The sequence below is a fragment of the Stegodyphus dumicola genome, chromosome X2 (assembly GCF_044657685.1).
Source record: "Stegodyphus dumicola isolate Sdum_Otavi_A_Nest chromosome X2, ASM4465768v1".
Classification (NCBI taxonomy): Eukaryota; Metazoa; Arthropoda; class Arachnida; order Araneae; family Eresidae; genus Stegodyphus; species Stegodyphus dumicola.
The window spans coordinates 173,613,823-173,636,542 of NC_140781.1; the positions used below are offsets into that span (position 1 = coordinate 173,613,823).

The 22,720-nt window shown below is 30.9% G+C and overlaps 1 protein-coding gene across 6 annotated transcripts in view; it reads right to left on the reverse strand.

Moving 5' to 3' along the window:
• sty (sprouty signaling antagonist) overlaps positions 1-19,682 on the reverse strand; it is a 164,536-nt gene extending 144,854 nt beyond the window's left edge. For 5 of the 6 annotated variants that reach the window (XM_035356601.2, XM_035356603.2, XM_035356602.2 and 2 more), the window contains exon 1: positions 18,256-19,682. In XM_035356601.2, the coding sequence (XP_035212492.1) occupies positions 18,420-19,136 (717 nt within the window). In that variant the 5' untranslated portion in view covers positions 19,137-19,682 and the 3' untranslated portion in view covers positions 18,256-18,419. The remainder of the gene's footprint in view (positions 1-18,255) is intronic. The other variant, XM_035356604.2, reaches the window with a different exon arrangement.
• Between the last annotated feature and the right edge of the window lie 3,038 nt (positions 19,683-22,720).

Below are 22,720 nucleotides of genomic sequence, written 5' to 3' on the forward strand. Positions count from 1 at the left end.
ATAAAGTACACCTAAACTATTTTAATCTAAAAGTCCATACATTCAAGAGCATAATCACTTTCAAAAATGACTACGAATAACTTAAATTGCGATATGCGCAGAATTAAAACACAATAAACTTTTCATAAGAATGAAATAACGCTTTTAAATGACAGTACTAAGAAAAGATTCTTACCAAAAGCTTTATACCGCGTATAAAATTTTTAAACGTCTTCATATCTAAACATGCTGAAAGTATGTGCAAAACGAAAAATTAAACACATGTACCTCAGATTAACACAATGCGAAGGGAATGTGATTTGTTATCGGATTTCCTTAAAAATGGAAATTTATGGCATGTTTAAAAATATAAGAGGAAAAAGAACAGACTTCTAAGAAATATGTTCTTAATAAAAAGGAAAGAAAATTGCGCTAAGAGGTCAGTATCATGGCCATGCATGTGAAGACAAAGGCGGTACAGGAGGAAGTCTCATTTTGTAATTGACGACAGGAAGATCTAATCTAAGATTGGTAGCGACCCCCACTACCCACGCGCAGCTGTAGGCCATATTGGCGTGAGAGCAGTCTCCATTGAATGCAGCTTAATTGCAGGACCGCTCATCAGGACTTCCTGTGCAGCAGCCACTTGCGACGCACACAGTGAAGATCAGAGAAACTTTTCACTAAGCACGAACTCTAGCACGCTTTCGTGTTGCCTTAACAGATGTTTCTTAACCACATTGACACACGCATACCAACGAAACAAACAACACTGCTCTCTAGCTCATTCACTATGATTCATCTAAAAGCATAAAAAGGAAATTAATTCCCTACAGTTGAAAGGTACTTAAAAATGATGTCTAAGTAAATTTTATCAAATCGAAATTAATTCAATCCACACAAACGGAGAAAATAATTTCATAATCAGCGATAGCATTAAATAGGACAAAGTAAGGTAAAAACTCTGAAATGTATTTGCTTTCAAGATAAACATAAAAAGACTTACCCAAATTTTTTGTCATTAAGCACCACATACCAACTTACAAAGCACAAAATTTGACCAATGATGGCAATAAAATTAAATATTTAGTAACAGAAAATTACTTTTGTTTACCAATTACAAACGAGTTGCTTTTCCACAACATTTAGATTAGTTTACTGACTTATTCTTGATCATTAACTTACCTTCAATATGAAAATAATCTACTAAGGAATGAGAAGTCTCTAATATTCTTATTTCGGTTTTGGAAAGAATCTTAGAATACCACATTACATTAGGAATAACTGACTGTGTCTAATTTGAGGCAAGTATCCACGTAAGAGGTTTAGAACTCTCAGGCTTAACATACTGATAATAAGGGCTTGAACTCTGCAAGTAGAAAATGATGTCCTGATAACATGTTTATGACTTCATGGAGTTATTGGACTCCCAACTTCTTACAAACAGCACATGAACTAATAGTAACAATTCAATGAGAATATTAATTAAAGAAAAAAACTGTTGTATAGATGAATAAGAAATTATTTCCAAAAACTTTAATTCAACCATTGGTTAAAAATATTGATTGCATGTAAAGACATTAAAAAAAAAATTATGCATGAGTATTAGTAAAAAAGAAGTAGGGTAAATATTACTTACCGAGCATTGTCAGCAACGAAGAAGAAATAACAGCCAATAATGAATGAATCTCGTATTAGCCATCCAAAATGGGATTCCACAAAACTGTTGCCATCATTTAATATGCCACTCACCTACGAAAAATAACTACTCACCTGTTACCTCCCAATCCAGCAATAACATTTCTTTGTGCATAAGCAAAGATGTCCAGATTTGACTGCTAGAGACTGAGCCTGCTACTGTTAAGGTTGTAACAGATGTTCCCATTATGTGAAATCGGTACCTAACTGAATTTTGCTTACAGTTCTTCCCATGGAGGTGAAAGTTAATACAACCCTTAAGGTACGGAATTTAACAAGAATAAAAAAAAAAATTTAGACGTAATTTCGATAGCATAACGAATGCCATAATTCTGTTTTAAATCACTGAATTGAGATAATTATAAGGAAATACTCTAATAGTTAATCTGTTTAGTCTTCTGAAACATATTTAATGGTCAAACATAAAATTTTGTTTAAACAAATATAATTAAATGTTGACGTTTTACCTACATAGGTAGAAGTACTGTACTTGAGGGACAACAAATAACAAGGAGCATATGCTATAAAAATTAACTTTTTATCTGGTAAAAATATATTTTCAACTAAAGTTTAGACAAAAGAAAAATAGGTTGAAAACTCAGATTAAATGTTGATAAAAAGAAAATAAAACATAATCCTCCTTATCTTGATTTCAGCAGTTACTATGTTAGATTTAATAACAATATGATTTGGGGTAGCTTTCAGTTTTAAGGAAGAAAAAACCAGAGCCTTTAACTGAAATTCTAAGAAGCTATTTACCCAATTATATTCATAGTTATGTCAAATTAAACAGGAAAAAAACATGTTAGTCTCATGTGTTAGTTTTGGTAAGATCTTTAACATATTAACCTATCAGTAATTTCCAGCCCATATTCATGTTGTAAAAGTAGCCTAAAAGTTTTCATTCAAAAATATTTTCATTTAACATTGATGCTCATACTAACCAGAAAACTTCAAACTATTTTTTGAAATTGCAATCGATTTTTTACATAAATAAACTACTCTCATGATTGCTGCATTAATATGTCAGGACCTTTTAAATGGGTTTTCACAAATTTAGTCCAAAAGAAATACAGATTAAAAGAGTTCAAAGTAACCTTCAAAATAAAATTTTAATCAGAAATTTGATTTCATATTTATATTTATTACTGGAATAAAAAGGTCATATTCTTTTAAGTTTGCTTATGTTAGACTGAATGAATGACATTGGTAACCCTCTGCTCAAATATATAACCCAAGTGATAGTTTTATTCAAAAGGTAATATAAATATACCAAAACCTTACTTTTTATTTTAATGCTAAAAACCAAGCTGAGAAGTGTAAATATTAATAATCAACTTACCTAAGTTTGAAATACATTAAGGTACCAAAGTACTTTCACAGTTATTTCTATAATCTTGGCCAACATTTAATTCAATAAATTTGGATCTCTGAGAATTAAATTCCTCTAATACAATGAACAATTAATTTTGGTTTGAACAACAAAATTAAATTTATTCAGAAAATATGATGTATTTATGAAACGAACTGTCTAGGAATAGCTGACATTTTTTTAAATCTGTAATTTCAATACCATTGATAACTGATAATATTATATAGTTATATTTTTAAACTTTCCCTGTGATGTTAATAATTTTTATTATACACAGAAAATATTTTCTTTAAAATACACATTCTAATTGTACCAATTTCCTGAATTTTACTAACAGTCTGCCTCTGAATCCTTTTTTTCATTTATCATCTGATATGCAAAACTAAAATCTCCGAGTGTTAAAAGAAATCTACTGACCTCTCAATTTTAAGCCTCATATAGGAGTTGCAAGGAGAAAGCTAACCGATTTGTAAATACAAACAATTTGATTCTCAAAGACAAAATTTATGTATGTAACTATCAGAACTATCTTACTCGGTGATTTAAGCTAAAAAACTCCAAGTTAAAGGCAGAAAACTTTGTAGACAGTACTAGTAATAAAATGATTTTTTTAAAAGTTGAAGATGAGTGCTAATCTTTATCAAAATCACAGATTCAGTTGCTACATTTTTTTATGAATGGTGTCTTTTCAAACTCTACACGAGCATTTAAAATGCCTTCAAAAATGCTGACCATATATTTATTAAAGGAATGGAAAATCAAAAGTGTAACGTGGTTTAAATTAAAATTACTACGAGAATGAAAAATGTTCCTACTCCCATTTAAACTTAGATCACATTTACGTTTCAAATCTAGGTGTGATATCTTAAAGGTTACATATGAAATTCATCTACCACGTGACTTTTTACAGGTAACAATACTTGTTTACTTCAAATAGAAGTCTTGTAAAAAAAAAAAAAAAAAAAAAAAGGAAGAAGACTGCATAGACTTAGTTAAGACTACAGTGGATTTTATTGACAATTCAGCCTATTTCTGGGCAACAATTTGTACCGACTGGAAATAAATATAACATTTTCTTATATAAAATAGTTCTGCAAATATTACACAATAAATATCCTTGACAAAACATTCTGCTCTTTCTTTAAGATAACATATATACATATTAGTGTATAATCAGGTTTTGCCCTTTTTTCTTTTTTTACTGAATGATGTACATCAAAGAAGCAACTACTATCCTAATCAGTATGTATACACAAAATAAAGAAGCTTCTGTGCCAACAAGGGTGAAAATGAGATACAGAAGCTTCTCCAAACAGATGCACAAAATTCAAACAATTGCAACAATTTATACCTTTAAATTTATTTTACATTTAAAGGTGCAGGAAAAGGCAAATTTAATGAATAATTCTCACATAATCATTCCAAATAAAAATTTGCACCAGATTTACAAGACCTGAAATATTTGCACTAAAAAAATTTTGTTTAGCATACAATATAACTCTACATATTCAATAAATGTATTAATAAATAATTCCAGTGGTGCTCTGTAAACCACAGTATTTTGTGAACTTGAGAATCATAAAACTATAATTCAATTTAGACACTATTTACATTTAAATATAGTTATTAACACAATCATATGACTACCAGTCGATATGACATCGACACTAGCGCTCTTTCAATTGGCTTCGTAACTTGAATGAACTGAGTGCTATTCGTTACATTTTGATTAACCATAGGACAAGTTGCCCACATAGATGAAATAAAACTTTTCTGCTGAGAAAGAAACTAAAGATGATGACTTTTATAGTACAAATGATTTATGAAGCTTTCGAGTATTTTAGGCAATATACCAAAAAAAAAAAAAAAAAAAAATGCAGGCTAAGTTTAATATCACTAAATAAGACTATTTTTAAATGAAATGACTCAAATGACATCTGTATAACTTGCCTCATCTCCATGTATGTTATGATAGGTAAGGTTAGCTGAACAGTTAATGTATCAAACAATGTTTAGTAATAAAAATATTTTTAACAGAAATGAATCTATATAGTTTGAGATAAACATAAAACATCAACACAACATGTATTTCTACAAAAGTTAATATTTCTCTCTTTATACCATTTTGCACACTCAATATTTCCTTTAAATTATTTTCATATACATATTTCAAGTTTATATCTATACAAATTTCTTTAAAGTCAAATATTGCAGTACTTTTGCCATAGTTGATGCAAAAAGCCAGTACATACACAGAATTCCAGGAATCACGGAAGAAACATGGACTGCCATTTTGTTTTGATTTAAATACAAATTGTGCATCAAACTGACACTTTCCAGGAATTAACATAAATTAGCTGCTTACATGAAGCTTATATTAAAAATTGAACGGTCCATGAAATAACGAATTATGAGTATGAAGTGAGAAAGCGAGCATAATGAGGCAGACGAATACGAACTCTTATCGGCATACCAAAGTTGGGATAAAAATGAGGTTCATTTTCGTTTCTAGACACAGACTTTGAACTATGTAACATTTATACACTTATAAATATAGAATTTAAATTTTAAAAATACAATTTTGATCACAGGAATCACTAATAAGAAAATAGTATATATTTTAAGCATTTCTATAAAAACATTTCACAGCACTAACTTCAAAAGTTGAGTACATTTATTTTTTGTATACTAATTTAAACCTTCTAATAGCTTTCAGAAGGTAAAGAATTATGTAAATTATGATTCAAATTTCCTATTTACAATAAATTTTCTATTATATTTAACAATTAATTCAAAATTTTAAAACATGTTATTCTGCACTTAAAAATATTTTACTTGGTATGTACTGAAACTACTTTACCGAAAGGAACTTAACTACAGAGAAAATGCATTTAAACATAAAATAAACTTCTAAATTTCATTACAAAATAATCACAATTAATCTTATTATGTAGAAACAACTTGCAGGATATTTATTTCAATACACAATATTTACTTTAAGATGAAACTGCAAATATTATGTTTAGCACAGTTCTAATGGCTACACTTAAAATTCACGCATGCTATCACGAACGAAGGAAAGGGGCAGGCGGCCGTTAATGCGGTTCTCCCGATCTTTCACGCATTCAATTTGTATTCTATTCAAGCGAATGGCATTTTATAAAACTACCATCCTTGACAACGCTTTATTTGCTACCATCTTTGACAACGCACTGGGAAGTATAAACACAGCATTTTGTGTCATAAATTGCTAGTAAAGTTTTCTTCCCCCCCCCCAACTAGTGCATCTTTTAACACTTCCGGAAATACTTAAACACATAGGTTGAGAATATGTTTTTCTCCTCCTTGACTAGGAAGAAACGAAGTTGTGCCCGATTTAGTGATAAAGAGTCACTTGAGATTTATGCCCACAGCTGATAAGGATTTGGCAGGGACACTGGAGGAGAGCGAAATACAGAAGATAGTACAGTGGAAGCATCCTGATAAGAGAAAAAAAAAAAAGATTAAAGGAATAAAACCTTTCACAGGGCACAGGGATAGCAAAACATGAGTAATGTCGCTTTCGATACAGAGTTTAAACACTTTCTGTAATGTAACTATGAATTCTACTGGGGGGAGTAACAAATTTACTTATTAATATGACAAATATAAAAGCATATGTCAGCATCTAGAACTTCACAAAAAAATAATACACATTTTAAGGGAATTCCTGTCTTTATTAAGATTTTGTCCATATGCTGTAACTATATCACTTGCCATATATTTCTACAGACAGACATATTGCACCACCTACTGAGAAAAATCAAGGAGGGGGAAATTGCATGATAAGATGTTTAATTAACATGGATTAAAACTGAAACCATTAACCGAAGATGCATGGAAATAAACACATAGTACCTTTTTATTTTACAATTTGCCTAGTTTAAAATCTTAACTTTGCATATGCATATACTTCTTATATAACAGCATTTAAAGATTTTTTTTTCCCTTCAACTTTATGCATGCTTTTGAAAAACAATTCCAGGAAATTTTATTCCTCAAATTTTTGCACTGCACTACACATATATCAAGTCGGAGTAATTTTATTTAAACAACACCAGAAAATATTTTTCTTTGAGAAACAAAATACACTTTTATATCGTGTTTTAAAGATATATCTACAAAAATAATATTTATGGAAAAATTCATGACAAAATCAACAACCACAGTAATCAATATTTTAGGCTTCCCTGATATTCAGAGTAAAAAAAGTTCTGTATAAAGATAGGCGATCAGTGTGACTTTCTTTTTCAATGAAATATTCACATCTACTTTTCATATATAGATTTTTCATGTCTTTTAATTACAGCTTTTAAAAATAAATAGAAGAAAAATATAATCAACAGCTCTCCTTTTATCAGTAGTTTTTTTTTTTTTTTTTTTCTCACAGCACACATTTTTCTTTAAAGCGTCATAAAAAATAAAGAGAATGCTAACGATTTTCATTATATATATATATAATATATATATACACATGTGTGAATGTGGAAATTCTCCAAATAACGTTTATAATTTACTTGGAGAATTTTGAAATCTTATTAATCATAAAAGAAGAAAGATAATAGAAAATCCATTATTAATCAGGCAGTAATTTTGATTTATCTTCATATACTTTAAAAACAATTTTTACACCACAAATAATTAAAATCTGAATTATCAAAATGTTATTAGTTTTCCCCCCTCTAAATTACCCAATATCTTAAAAAACATATTCGGGATTTTTAATAACATTTTTAGGAAGTTTTTAAAAAATCATTTTGCTTTACATTATTTGACAAAAAGTAAAAGCAGAACAAATTTATATTTAGTGAATAAGATGACCTAATAATTTGATTTGGACATATTTGGAATTTATATTACAGCTTGAAATCAATGACCTTTTTTAAAGGTTTCATCCTACATGCGGATACACAATTTCTATGCAGCATCTAAAAATGTTAAAATCACAAACAAATTTCTGTAAAATAATTCTGGCCTTTTAATACATCTTCTACATGTTATGCATTATGTACTTGGGAAAGTTATTACTTAATCTCATGTAGAAAGTAGATTAAATGATATATTAATTCAAAATATGCAGATTTCAATTAAAGATTATTACAATACTCCTAGACATTCAAAACAATTATCTTCTTAATTCTGCACAATTTTCAATGCATGGAAACACATGCTTTCTAAGAAAGTTCAGTACATGTAACCTATAGTGATTAAAAATAATGCTGGCCTTTTAATATATCTCCAGTAGAAAGTAAATCAAATTGCATATTAATTCAAAATATGCAGATTTCAATTAAAGATTATTATAATGCTCCTAGACATTCAAGACAATGATTTTCTTAATTCTGTTTAATTCTTAGTGCATAGAAACAAACGCTTTTAAGACAATTCAGTACATGTACCCTATAGTAATACAGTGCTATTGCACAATAATTAGCATAAAGCAAAACTTTCATTTTTGTCTACATGGTTCTAAACAAAGATATTAATATATTAATAGTTAATACAAGCCATTTGGTCATTTTTTGAAACTGGAATCTAAAATGAGAAAAAGCGAGTCCTATATATATTTTAAATATTTCTTAGAAAATTCTCCATTATTAACTTTTACTACATATCGCTTAACAAAGATTTAAGGATATTAATCATCATATATATATATATATATATATAATCTTAAAAAACGAGAAGCTAAAGTTACAAAAAATAAATTTTATATACATTTAATATCAGAGAAAGCTAAAAAATGCCACATATACAGTCAAAAGTCGTTAATTCGGACACCCATAATCCGGAATGATCTATAATCCGGACCTCAAAGCTAAAAACTTTCTGCGCATGCGTCGCGTTGGCACATGCGCACAGGCGTTTACGCGTGCGCGTAAGACCTTGACTACTGCGCATATGCGTGTGCGCAAGTGCAGAATACGTTTTCGCCTGCGCGTTTAATGTATAACGGAGGGTGTAAGCTAAAATTATCTAATTATCTATTTCAGTTAATGTTAATGATTACGTTGTTCCTTAATCTTCGAATTGGATCCCGCTTATTATTTTTTGCAGACTGTAAGAGCAATTTTATAAAAGTAAACTTGAACTTTCGATTATGTCAAATAGAATTTCCGATGCTGAAACTTCCAAAGGATCTACAAAACGAAAGTATGTTTCGATGTCCAACAAACAAAAAGTGGAATTGCTGCAAAAAATGGATAAAGACATGAAGAATGTGACAGAGAGGTTAGTGAAAACGAAAAAATTTCGATTGACAAATTAGTCGGTATTCTCGGCACAGCAATTAACGGGACTTGAACAGTGGAACTTTGTAACTGAACAAGAAATTATGTCTTTTTATAGAATTAAAGAGAAAGTATTATCACATAAAATGAAGCAACTTAAACAACTTACATTGAGAGAAATGTTTAATAAAGTAAACAAATAAATATTAAGCTTTTTTTTTTTTTTTTTTGTAAATTTTGATACCCTTTAGATCATAATTGTTCTTTATTTCATAAATTGCGGTTTCATATTTTTAATTTTAGAATTTCTGCATGCCATCTTACGAGATTTAAACTGATGATCTATAATCCGGAAAAATCGATAATCCGGAATCGCCGAAGTCCCGACGAGTCCGGATTAACGACTTTTGACTGTATTAAAACAATATTTTTAAGATTTCAGTGTTTTTTATCATAACAAAAAGACAACTTGTAATATTCTGAACGTTTTGTAACTCATATTAAACTGACACTCAAATTTGTAATTAAAATTTAGGCTTTAGCTATCATTTTCCAGGTATTGCTTTTTTAATTTCTAACTCTTTTATGCCTAAAAACATGTATAGTACATTTAAAACACAGATACCTGTGATAAAATTAAGGAAAATATTTATGCCTTAAACTAAGGATTTAATTTTTCATCCTCTTAGAACTGTCCCAAATATTATATTTGAGAGATTCAAGTTTAATTTTACTACTTTTTAACCACATAGCTTTCAGAAATACTAACAATAATTTAAAAAATAAAGGCTACTATTTACTACTATAGGATTGCTTTAAAGAATAATCCCAAATGATAAACAGTAAAACGTATCTATGTATTTGACGTATGGCAACACCCACAAAAATATTAAAAAGTCTATGTGAATAATGCACAGCACATAAGACATGAAAAATCCTTATTTTAAATACGACTAATGAAGTTTCTCTGCAATTTACAGTTTAGTATATATAAAGCAAAACGAACACACAAAATTCAATAAAAGAAAAAAAAATTTAAGCTCAGGTTCTAACAGTTTAAAATAAAATTATCATTCTCACATAAAGAATTTCAATTAGTCAACATCTTCACTAAAAAAGTTCATATTACCAAAATATACTGCATTTTTAGTAATTCTGCATATAAAAAGTAAAGAAATCTAAAAATGTTCAGTTAATTTTTGCCATTTGTAACATGAATATACAGACTGATTTTGACACTCTAAACAAAACACATGCACTTAAGCATGCAAATCAATCTTGACGCATTCCAAAACTATTTTTTCAAAAGCAGTTGGGTGACTCACTATATCTTTCTAAATGTTAAGTTTATATATCAAAACAGATTTTAAGCAAAAAGGAAAGGAAACAACAGATAGTTTAACAGTCTTATTTAAAATCATTTATTATTATTTTTTATTATTGGGTAATGCTTTTGCAGCACACTTTGGAACTGAATGACAATGAAAGCTGAAAATGTAACAAGACATTTACATGCTACACCCTCAGTAATCTATATTACCATTAAAATATTTCTACCGATTTTATATGCATCCAGTAATAAAAGCATATCCTTTGATTTGCATATAAAACAAGGGTTTAAATAAATGCCTAAGATGATGCTATACAAGGCTAACAATGCATGCAAGCTGAAAGCTAAAACATGCAGCATTTAATAAAAAATAATGCTGAAATAGAGCCAAGACCAGAAATGTAAAAGTCAATACCATCCAGCAAAAGATAGTGACTTATACAATTAATTGAATATAAGGTCAAATGAACCACTTCCTTTAGTACCCTATGAACTTCAAGAACACCTTATCTCATTTTATCATGACGATGCTTTAAATATGTTAAATATAACTGCATAAACGATACAAAAATGTAAATTGCAAACAATGCAATGGACAATCAAAACAAGGTTTATCATTTGCAATTCTGCTTTAAAAATTTAATGCACATATTTGTTAAAATTTTTTATATACCACCTTTAAAAATATATAGACCTAATTCAAATTTTGTGAATTAACGCTGATTTTTGTTGTTTGACTTCTGAATCAGTACCTATTAAATTTGTTGATGCAATAGCATAATATGTGTACACTACTGGCATTTTTGAAGTACTAATTCAATAATTAGCAATTTATCTAAATAGTAATAAATCCACACCACAATGTCTCCTGAAACATTAGGTTTGTTAATTCACGCTCCAAGCAGTGCATAATTATGAAACCCATATTCTTATTAACAGAAGAATTGACCTTTATAGTCACTAAATTTTACATCTTGACAGCATTTAAGTTTTTCTTGGGTTTTGATAAATTACTTTCATACATTTCATACAAGTGACAATTTTAAGGTCAGTAAGATATAACGAGCAATTATACAAACAGTGTTTAAACATATAGACATCTGTTTAAACATTATTTGTATAACTGCTGACCAGACATTTCAGCTGTTATATTTGCTACATTTAAGTAACGTATGTCAATTTAAGAGGGCATAATAGAATGGAGCTCTCTCAATTTCTGTGTTTAAACAAAAAATGGTTACTTTTGAAATCTTATTACTCTGCATTCAAACTTAACAGTTGGGTATTTTTGAACAGTTTACTCGTATCGAACAACTCTTCAAGAAATAACAAAGTTAAAAATAGTTAGGGTCAAAGCATAAAAGATTAATGCTATAAGAAATTAAATATGATCTGAAATTAAACTATTGTATGTGAAGTCTCTTTTTAAATTTTACTAAATTGAAAAATATAAGCTAATAAATAAATCTAAGAATATTTAATATAAAAAGTAGTAACAGTAATAAAAATAGAATTATATGCATGTACTAAGGTTGGAAATAATTTTTAAATACAAATAAAGTTACCTAAAATTACACAACATAAAACATAAATATAATATATTTTAAAGGTATGTAAATATTAAAAAGGATGAATATTTCAACAATTCCTGGGAGACTACAGACAACAAAAATGATGGTGCTAAAACAATTTTCCTTTAATTTTCTTTCTTTTCTGGCATAAACTTTGTTAAGTTGATATAAAAGCTCCAGCATGGAAACTTAGTTCAATCATCAATTATACTAAAATATGTTTAGGTGCTGACCATATATTATTAAAAGAAACAGTTGAAATTTTATAAATGTGGGAAAATTGCATTAAATGTATTTTTGCTAAACATTTCAGACACAATATTTTAATACAGAAATTAAAATTTAAGTAAGCATTATGCTAAAAGAAACTTTAACAAGCATTAAAATGAAGATTACAATATTTATTATAATTAATGTTACATATATTAATTTATAGCTGAATTTATAGCATAGAATTTTTATAGCTGAATTATGTTACACTATTTAGTCATATACAAAACACTCTTCATAAATAAATTAATCTCTAAAATTGCCATCAGTTAAGAAATTTTATAATAAATAATAAGCATCAATAAAAGTACAAAAAGCTGCTTGCTTAGTTATTAAATCATGAATCTGCTTCAAATGTTTCAAAAAAGTTTTAACTCAATTTTAGCATGTATTTTAAATTATAAGCAACAAACAGTTTATTTTTAATATACATAACTTCAATAAATTGCAACATGACTATTTTTAAAAATGCACAAAAGCATTAGTATACTCTAATAATTATAAAACTTTTCTTTTGCTTATAATCTATTAATGAAATATTAAATCTTGCACATTTTAGGAATTTCTAAGGAATTTTTTGCAGAAAAAAGCATGTCATTGAAAACAAATTACTACTAATAAAAATTCAGTAATTTGCTCAACTGAATGAAATGATTTAAATTCAATACATGTTAAATTAAAATGCAAAATGCTAACATTGGATAAATCAGTCATAGAATAAAAATTTAATACATCAGGTGAATTTTACAACAGGTCATTGAACTCTAGACAATCAAAAGCTGTTTTAATGACATTATTTATAATAAACTTTATTTCCAGTTAAATGGTTTAAAAAAACTCAGTTTTTTAAAAATATGTTTACATATTTAATATAAAACAACCATATTTTATTTCTCTCAGGCCTCTTGGTGCCACTTATTGTGGGTATGCCATCTATTTTTGAACCCTCACCTATTCCATTTTTGAACAAATCAATTAATTCAACAGAAATTAAGTAAATTTTCCACCTAAAGACTATAAAATCTAAAGGTTAAATAGCTTGAGTTAAAAAAATAATAACAGCAGCACCTGTCACCCTACTTAAGAATAGTTCAAAATTCTTTTTTTCAAAGTCAGTCTACGAGCCACTAGTAAACTGCAAACAACTGCAACTAGCCACTGCAACTGAAAGAAAATACTGCTAATACTTTAAAAAGCAGATTTTCTGATCCCAGCATCAAAAATTTTTATTGATATAATTACTGACCAATACTGTTACCAGATCAAGTTTTATGATAATGCAGATATCAGTAACATTATCACTCATAACAACCTACATTTATTAGACTTTTACCAAATGATGAAATACTGTGATATATTTGACCATTTTAACATACTTTAAGCTTATACCATTATAATTTTATACATGCATGCATGTCCAGCTCTAGTATTTCAAGTACCATAGGAAATCAGTACAGTTGCCACTCCACATAAATTAAACATATTAATAATTCAAAGCAAACTATATTTAGTCATTTTTCAGAACAGAATAGCTGGCTGGTGCCCTTAGAAAACTGGCACCCTAGGCAGCTGTTTGTGCTTGCAGCTATCCTGTACACATACAATGAATCTGATAACTAAGAATAGTTGTAGCTTACCGAGATACATAGCATTTTAATGAAAATTTTCAAAAAGAGTTACTGCTTCAGAAAAAATTTTACAAAATTTATTTGGGTGGGTAATTCTGTAAGTTATGTGAAACCAATTTGGGAAATTTTATGTTAGTCATTGCATAATATATTATACTGAAGACAGAATTAACTTCTTTTTAATTAACTCAAGAATATCCTTTAATGGAATAAATTAAATTGTCAAGGTCATTTTTGAATAACATCAAAAATATTACACCAAATGAGAAATGAGAAGATGCTAAATGAGAAGATGCTATTAGAACAAAACAAACAATCAAGCAATTCCCCCGTTTTACAACAAATAAAGAGCAGATGTTTATCTAAATATTTTGGCCAATTTTGAAACTGAATGTGCTGAATTGGAAGTGTAATTAGTTTACAGCAGTTCTCGAATTAAAACAGTTAAGAATGACAAATGCTCAAATAATTTTCAGCAAATATTATCACATGAAAGGACTACATTTAATATGAAAAATTAATTTTCCCCAAATCTAATAAAATCTCAAATCACTCATTATTAACTACATGTAAAATATGTCCACTTTTTTCCCAAAAAAAAAAAAAAAGGAGGGGGAATAAATAAATAAAAAATAGCTAAAATCGCATATATTATTTTAAAAACTTCAAATGCTAATTTTTCTCCTCATTTTTCCCAGTGGCAACAGTGCTGATATCAGTGCCATTGTTGCTGATGATTGAAAAATATATGACTATGAATCGTATTTTTTGCTGACCCAAATGGCAATTCCATATGTCATATGGGTATATATACCATATGATTCTATGATTATGTAGTTAGTTGCAGTACATGTACTGAATATTACTTTTTTTCTTTGGCATTTTGTATGCATTACAATGCCACATTATATTCCTTATGATGTGTAATATGCTATTATACAAATTGTCAAATGATATCATGAGTAAAATAATATGTTACTCTCAATCTAACTTAACTGGCATCGGGTACTTCCGCTAGCTAGTAGTGAAATTCAAAACTTTCTATAAATTAATAATAGCTTAAACTAAGTAATGGGGGCATGTTAGACAGGATCTAAAATCATCTAGGAATAGGATAACTGTAATAAAGATTATGGCACATAAATAATCAACTTTTTACTGATTCTTCCCTACCATCAACATAAATACTTCAAGAATTATTTAATGAAGGAAAAAGTTTTTAAAAATTGGATTCAAAAGTAAAATTTGAAACTATATAAAGCATTTTCAAAGGATATAGATGTATGTAATTTGTTTACATATTTTAGACAAGATGTGTAAAATCTGCTTCAGCCTCATATCTCGATTTATGACCGACATTCATCACAATATAAAATATTTTGCATATAATATAAAAAATGTAATATACCAATGAATACAAAACAACAAATAAACCTGTATGTGTTTTATGCCTTCAAAGAAAATGTCCAATCACAATTAAAGCATATATATCCCCAACCTAAAATGCACAGTTAAAATATAATGTGCACATAAAATCATGGTCTAAGTTTATTTTAAAAAGTATCACAAAGAAAAATAAAAGTATATTTAAAATATTATTAAGACACAGATGTAATATAAACTCATTTTTCAACAGCAGGATTTTCTGTGAAACTGAAAGAGTCTGCAGCTCCACAGATGGCAAAATCCCATTAAACTTGCATAAACAGGACTGAGTTAGAAACAAAGATATTTATACATTCCAGACATCTGTTTACGGTAACTTTTAATTCAATGTTAGTATCATGAAAAAACTTAATGAAAATAATATTCTGAAATATTAAACATCCCACTGAGCCTAGGGCCCATATATATATATATATAAGTAAAGAAAGGAGAACAAACTAAAAAAGAGACCTTTGTGATCAAGAAGTTTGGGCATTGAGCTGCAAAAATTAGATAGACAAGGTAAAAAGAAATTTCTTAATGCTTCTGCTTAAAAGTGGCTGTGATACTGTGGTTCCAGTGAAAATGATTTTTTAACATAAGTAAAATAAAGTGCAATGAAATTATCACTAGAATACTTACAAATAAAAAGTATATTTAAAACTCAAATCTAATTAGAATATGTTGATTAAAGTATATATATATTAAGGCATGAATAGTTAAAAGAATATAGCCAAAATTTAATTGTTTAAAAAACTTATTGAAGAATATATATTTATCATAAATTTTGTGACTGTGCACTGAAATAAGTTCATATTAATAATTTTAGACCTATAACAGTAAAATAGTTTCATAAAAAAAAAAGTAGTTCTCTAAGACTACACACACCATAAAAATTGCACTCAAAATATACTGCAAGATTTATAATGCATATGAATTAGGTCATAATAATTTAAGTTTGTTGCTGTTTCCAATTACAATGGTCAGCACAAGCCCATGACATTCATTGTGTGTGGTTGTGAAGGGACAACAGTCAAATGCACCTGTTGTTGGCAAAAGCCTTGAGCCCCATACAGGCAAAAGCCAGACATTAGCTCAGTCCCACCCCCCAATATATTTTAAGTTTTCATAACATGTTGAATAAAATGAAATATTGGATATCGAACTTAACGATATTTTACACTCGTGACAAAAATGTGAAATTTCATATGCTATATTATTGAAAGATATGAAGATTTTAGGAATGTCCATAATCATCAAGTACACAAGGATGGCTTCTAAAACATTTAGCTTTAATGAAAATGCAGAATCAATATAAATGTGTGTGTATATATATATTAGTGTGTGTTTATGTATATAATTTAACCAATTTGAAAAAAAATTGTATCGCATAAGTAAAAATCAAATTTTTAATTGGTATTTTAAATACTTTAAAAAGATAAAGAATGATTTTTGAACAACAGGAAGATATTTCCTGAAAACTGAATTAGTCTACTATTCCACACACCTTATATTTGAAGCGACAACTACAAACTGTTGGATAAAGGTAAACTATTTTATTTGAATGCTTGTATTAGTAAGGAGAGCTGTTGATCTTGCCTGATATAATTAAGGCAGAACACACAAAAAGACCAAAATTTAAGAAAACTTTAACTAATTGGAATGGTAGTTGTTTCTAATCTCATTTCATGCTTTTTTAGTTGTACTAAAACTGATACAACAGTTATTTACAACCCGAATTTTAAAGTATTTCAGAATCTGTCATACATACATATAGTTTCAACATCTAATATTAAATCTATCAAAAATTCGTTTGGGAAGAAACCGTGGTTATTGTTTATATCATTAGAAAAGGCATGATAATATTTGGCATTCACCTAGTTTAATATAGAAGACAGCAGCATCTGACTTAATCTTTTCTGGACTAGGAATTTTATTGTTCCTTTCTGATCAAGTTGTTTGATTTTACAAATAAAGCACAGTTAAAGATACAAAACAGGCTATAGGTGCCTACAAAAGACATCTATTAAACTTTTAAATATTTATACTTATAATAAAAGAATTAGACACTGGGCTAAACATAAAAGCAACAATACTCTTGTATTTAAAATATTAAAATTTTTCAAATACTCTTGTATTTAAAATATTAAAATTTTTCATAAATACTTGCAATAACATAATTTTACTAATTTAAAATATATACACATTTCATGAGAAACAGCCCATCATTCATATTTCTATTCTGCAATCTAGAAAATATTTTCACAGGTGAGAACAGACGGCATAATATAGAAATGAAAATGAACATCATGAAAATATAAAGGACCTTTAAATGTAATTTAATATAAATAAATTTCACCTACATCAAAAGGCTACTTTCTAGTCTCAAATTATAAAAGGGGGAATTTATGAATTTAATTGTCACCTCCAAATATTAAACATAAGCACGTAACCCGTATTATAAATTTTGAAAAGGTGACTTAGTGTACATCAAAAAAGGGATGACTATACATTTGGAAAATGCATAAAGCTGCCTACAACTCGAATTTAAATTTATTTTAAAAGCCGACATAAGATTTGGAATAATTTAAAAGGGCAGGCGGTTGGAAAAAAAAAGCTCGCTTTCCAAACTCATTACAAGAGATGGCTACATCTATGAATTGTTCTATAAGCAATGAAAAGAGATTTGCAAAAATATGTTCTTAATGCTTACTGACTGGCGCTGTTCTTTCCCACTCATCCAGAAGGCGTTGATGCACTCACAAGCACTGAAACCACTCGAACGAATTATTCACACGTGTAAAAGCACACAAACAAGAACGACACCGGTCGTTGCGAGGCAAAACTCTTTGGTACTAAGCTGTTGAAATAAAGAAGTCAACAGTCTGAGTTTGAATCTAAAAGTCGTTTTTCAGGTGCCTGCTCAGTCCTGTGTGGGGGGGCACACCGACATCCGTGGCCCATGCATTTGGAATAGCAGCCTTCACAAGCTTTTAAACAGCCCCTTAAGGGCCAGTAACAACATAGGCACGGTAAGGGTAAGGCCAAGAGACCTAGGCACCCCCACCTTAGTAGCCTCTTGTGAGGAGAGCAGGAGCACGGCTGATCTGCGCAAGAGACATCAGTATCCATCTCGTAGTCTTTGGCCCAGTGATAAAAGAGGCCCCTCACGCAGCACATACACGAACAGTGATCCACTACATTCGCAGCTGAACACAAGCACTTGTCATTGCAAATCCATTTAGATGGCAAATGCCTTGGATTCCGGCATGCTTCACACTTGCAACGACGACACTGCCGGCAGATGATAGAATCGTTATGCCGTTGGTCAACGTCATTCACGGAGTCCTTCGCTGTCTTAGCCGTAGGCTGAGCCGTGATCGCCGGCTGAGCGGTGGGTTGCCTCCCGCGGCATACCTCGTTGTCATCTTTTGATCGCGATTTGGTAACTTTGGGAGCCGGAAGCTGTGGCCGAAGAGGTGTCTCGATATATTCATTCTGTCTGCGAGCCGCTCCCGGCCTCGGCTGCGCAAGAGTTATTAAATCGCGCTGGCCGGCCACAATATTGTCAGTTTCTCCGCCATCTTGTTCCATGTAGCCAACGACGTGCGGCGTTCCGAAAAACTCACCAAGCGTCCGCCTTTTTACATGATGTCCCGCTCAAAATATCCATCAAGGCCCGAGGCCCAGCGTTCTCGCTCAGCAGCTCACCACATCTAATCCAGCATCCTGACAAGGCGGGGCTAACACGGCACTCTACAATTCCCAATACTTTCCACTGAAATCCATGCGACGCAGGATGGAAAACAGAGCACTGACAGGAACGTACTGCCTCGGAGGAGAGTGATAACTCGAATGGTGGAGCTCCGCAGCGCCCCTACTGCGTACGAACCACTCGACAATCGACCAACGGGAAGCCGCCTCGCCTGCTGACGTTTTTATGAATGGATGACACGGCCACTGAATGAAACTCGCAGCCAACCTCATTAATATGAAACGTAAAAAACACTCTTTTTTACTCCATTTTAATAAGACTGCCCATCCGGGTTACCTTTTGTGGTTGTCCGTATAAAACTACGTAGTATGAGTGAAAGGAAATATTGCTCAGTATTTAAACGACAGACGACCGTTAAACATGAGTTTGAAAATCCGAATCGAAGAGGAATTTTAAATATGTTCTTTTATCAATGAACCGGAGTTACTTTAGTTTCTCGAGTAAATTTCCGAGCTCAAACTTAGTGCACGACACCTAGTGGCCTAGAAATGAATCAGCTTTCAACTATTTTTGGCGGCTTTACAACTTGCGTTGTAGTACTGAAACAAATAGGTTCCAGGCTGCGGTGCCATTGCGAAATGATCGGACTGAATGGAACAACTTGCGATTTATGTGCGCAGAAAATTTTGTTCTTTAGCGCCTCACACTTTGTAAATGTTTATTATTATTATTATTATTATTATTACTTTGTTGTGTTTTACAAGAAGATTAAAAAAGCGAATTTAATTAAGTCCTAAAATATCTGTATTCCATAAACATTCGAATTATTTACGTCTAGGAATAATGATCAAAAAGCTCAATTCCAAATCTTCATAACTAATTGAAATATTACTCTCTCAGAAAACTAAATCCTCAGTTAGATATTTAACATTACTGAAAACTTCTTACAATACCCTTATTTAAGAACTTTATGGTCTAATTATTATTCGCAACTTACGTTTAATTTAGAAATTCAAACGTTTAACTCGCATATCAAATGTTTAAAAAAAGCGTAGTTAGCTTTTTAAAAACAAGTTTTAAAAACAGTACTTTTCCGTTAAAGCCAATACCACTTAGCGCTTCCCTCTCCTTTCAGTCTCTCGCTCGCTCTCTCTCTCTCTTTTTTTTTTTTTTTTTTTTTCCTGAGAAAGAAGCGACTGGCCTTTATTCTCAAGCGATTTCTTCGCAAAAAAGGACTGTGTTCGAAAAAACTCCTTATAAAGTTTAAATGTGACATCGAGGCCGAACTGGCTATGCAGCCTTCCCTCATACCGGGTGGGTTAAAAGGTGTCCGAACACAAGCATAGTTTGTTGAATCAGGCGTTCCTTTCGTTACAGCCGTACGGTTTATTGACTTATGATGCCAGTAATTAACATCTCTTGAGTTTTGCCAACCGAAGCTTGCTTCAAATGACTCGCAACACCACGGTTGATAGTTATAAAGGCACAACAAACGTACGTCATAGGTTGTTATCTCGTCCTAACATAAAATTCTATTGAGAACCCAACAGCGGCCAATCGGTAAAATCGGAACACAGGTAGTTTTACCCAATTCTAATCTAGCGAAGGAGTTGGCTACACGAGTTTTTGGGGTTTTCCGCTTGTGTAACGAGAATACGCGTCAGTTTCCCCTAAGAAGTCGTCCAAGAAAGCATTTTTCTCACAGGCAGATAGTCCTTGATTTTTTTTTTTTTTTTTTTGCTGTACTCAATTGATCTAACCTAAAATCGAAGAACGCAACAAACTGTGAAAACTGATAAGTACTTAGTCACAAAGAGAACAAAATAACTTAAGCTATACTCTTCTTTTCCACACACATACACACAGATGTAGGTTGAAGCAAGGCATTTCCGTAGGTATATTACTACTTATCGCCGGGCTTTGCTAAATATTAAGTTAGTGTATTTGATTATAGCAAAGCACTCGAGGGCTATCTGCCTAAAGGGAGAGATGCCTTCGTGGAGTACTTCCTAAAGTGCTAGTATACACGTTATACATTTGGAAAACCTCTAAAACGACCATGCAGCCAGACCGTTCGCTTCGAACCTCAGACGGAACTACCCGTGTTCAGCGACTTGGCCGCTGGTGAACCTCTAACTGTTAAGCTTCCGCAAAGTTTTTAAAGAGAATATACATGGTGGTCTCTCATCCCTCTTCCCCTAACATCAACTTCTCGAGAAGACTTTCTGCTTGCCGTGTATTTTGAATGCTCCCTTGTCGTTCAGGCACTTATACGCTTACAAACATCCATGCCTTCTCCGAGATTCGAGCTCGGGACCGTCGGTACGGTAAACAACAATTACTGACCACTTTACTGGCTATCACTCATACATACTCTCTCTCTCCCAAAAACACACAGGATTTGGGGAGGGATTTCATCGCGAAATTCGAGAATGGTTCTTAATTCTCTTCTCGATTGTTCCATTTCAGTCTTGCACCAAACTAAAGTAATAAACCAGTAAGTAGGACGCCGAAAATACATGGTGTGACTTTATAACAAAAGCACCTTAAAAACAATTTTAAAAATACGTTTTTTAAAAGTTTGAAAACAAATCAAACTTAACTTTTAAAAAACGAGAAAAATAAAGTAAAGCACAGTGTGAATATTGAAAATTAAGCTAAAGTAATTCAAATTCATTGTACAAAACTAATGTTTTTAAAAGTTACTTTAAACAGTGTTCTTGAGTTTGTAGTATTTTACGTATTACTAGATTGTCAATATAAAAAAAAAAATGCAAATAAACAACAATTTGAAATTACAATCGATATCACTCCGAACTTTTAAGAGTAAAAGAAATTCCTTACGATCATCAGTTGTTGTGACTAATATCGCTTGTCTAATATCAGAACAAGCCCACGAAATTCCACATCGCAAGGAGACAAGAATGCGCCATACAGGTGACAGTACGACTTTGATCAAGTCTGCCCGCAATTTTGAAGAAGAGCACCCCGGGGTACGGGTCCAACAGCCTCCCACCCCTCTTTCTCTACCACCAACCTCTCGAGAGAACTTTCGGCTCGCCGCATATTTCGAGTGTCCCCCATGCCATCCAGACACTACGCATTTACAAACATCCATGCCTTCTTCAGGATTTGAACTCGGACCCTTCGGTTTGGCAGTCAGAGTCACTAGCCACTTTCCCGGTCGGTCGGCTGTACGATCGATCATTTGTTATAGCTTCGTCTAAGGCGCTATGTATTCTTCGTGTCGTAAATGGCAATAATGCAACCTTAAGTTTTCATTCTAATTTCAGAATTGTCAACATTTGCACGTAAGTATTCATAAGTACCCTTAAGTTCATTAAGTGTTTATAACTCAGTTCGCACAGCTCTAATATTCAGAATTCCACTTCTAAAAATATTCAAAAATTATTTTTCTATCTTTTTGGAAGAATGTTTAAACTTAAAATCCATTTTTCATTTG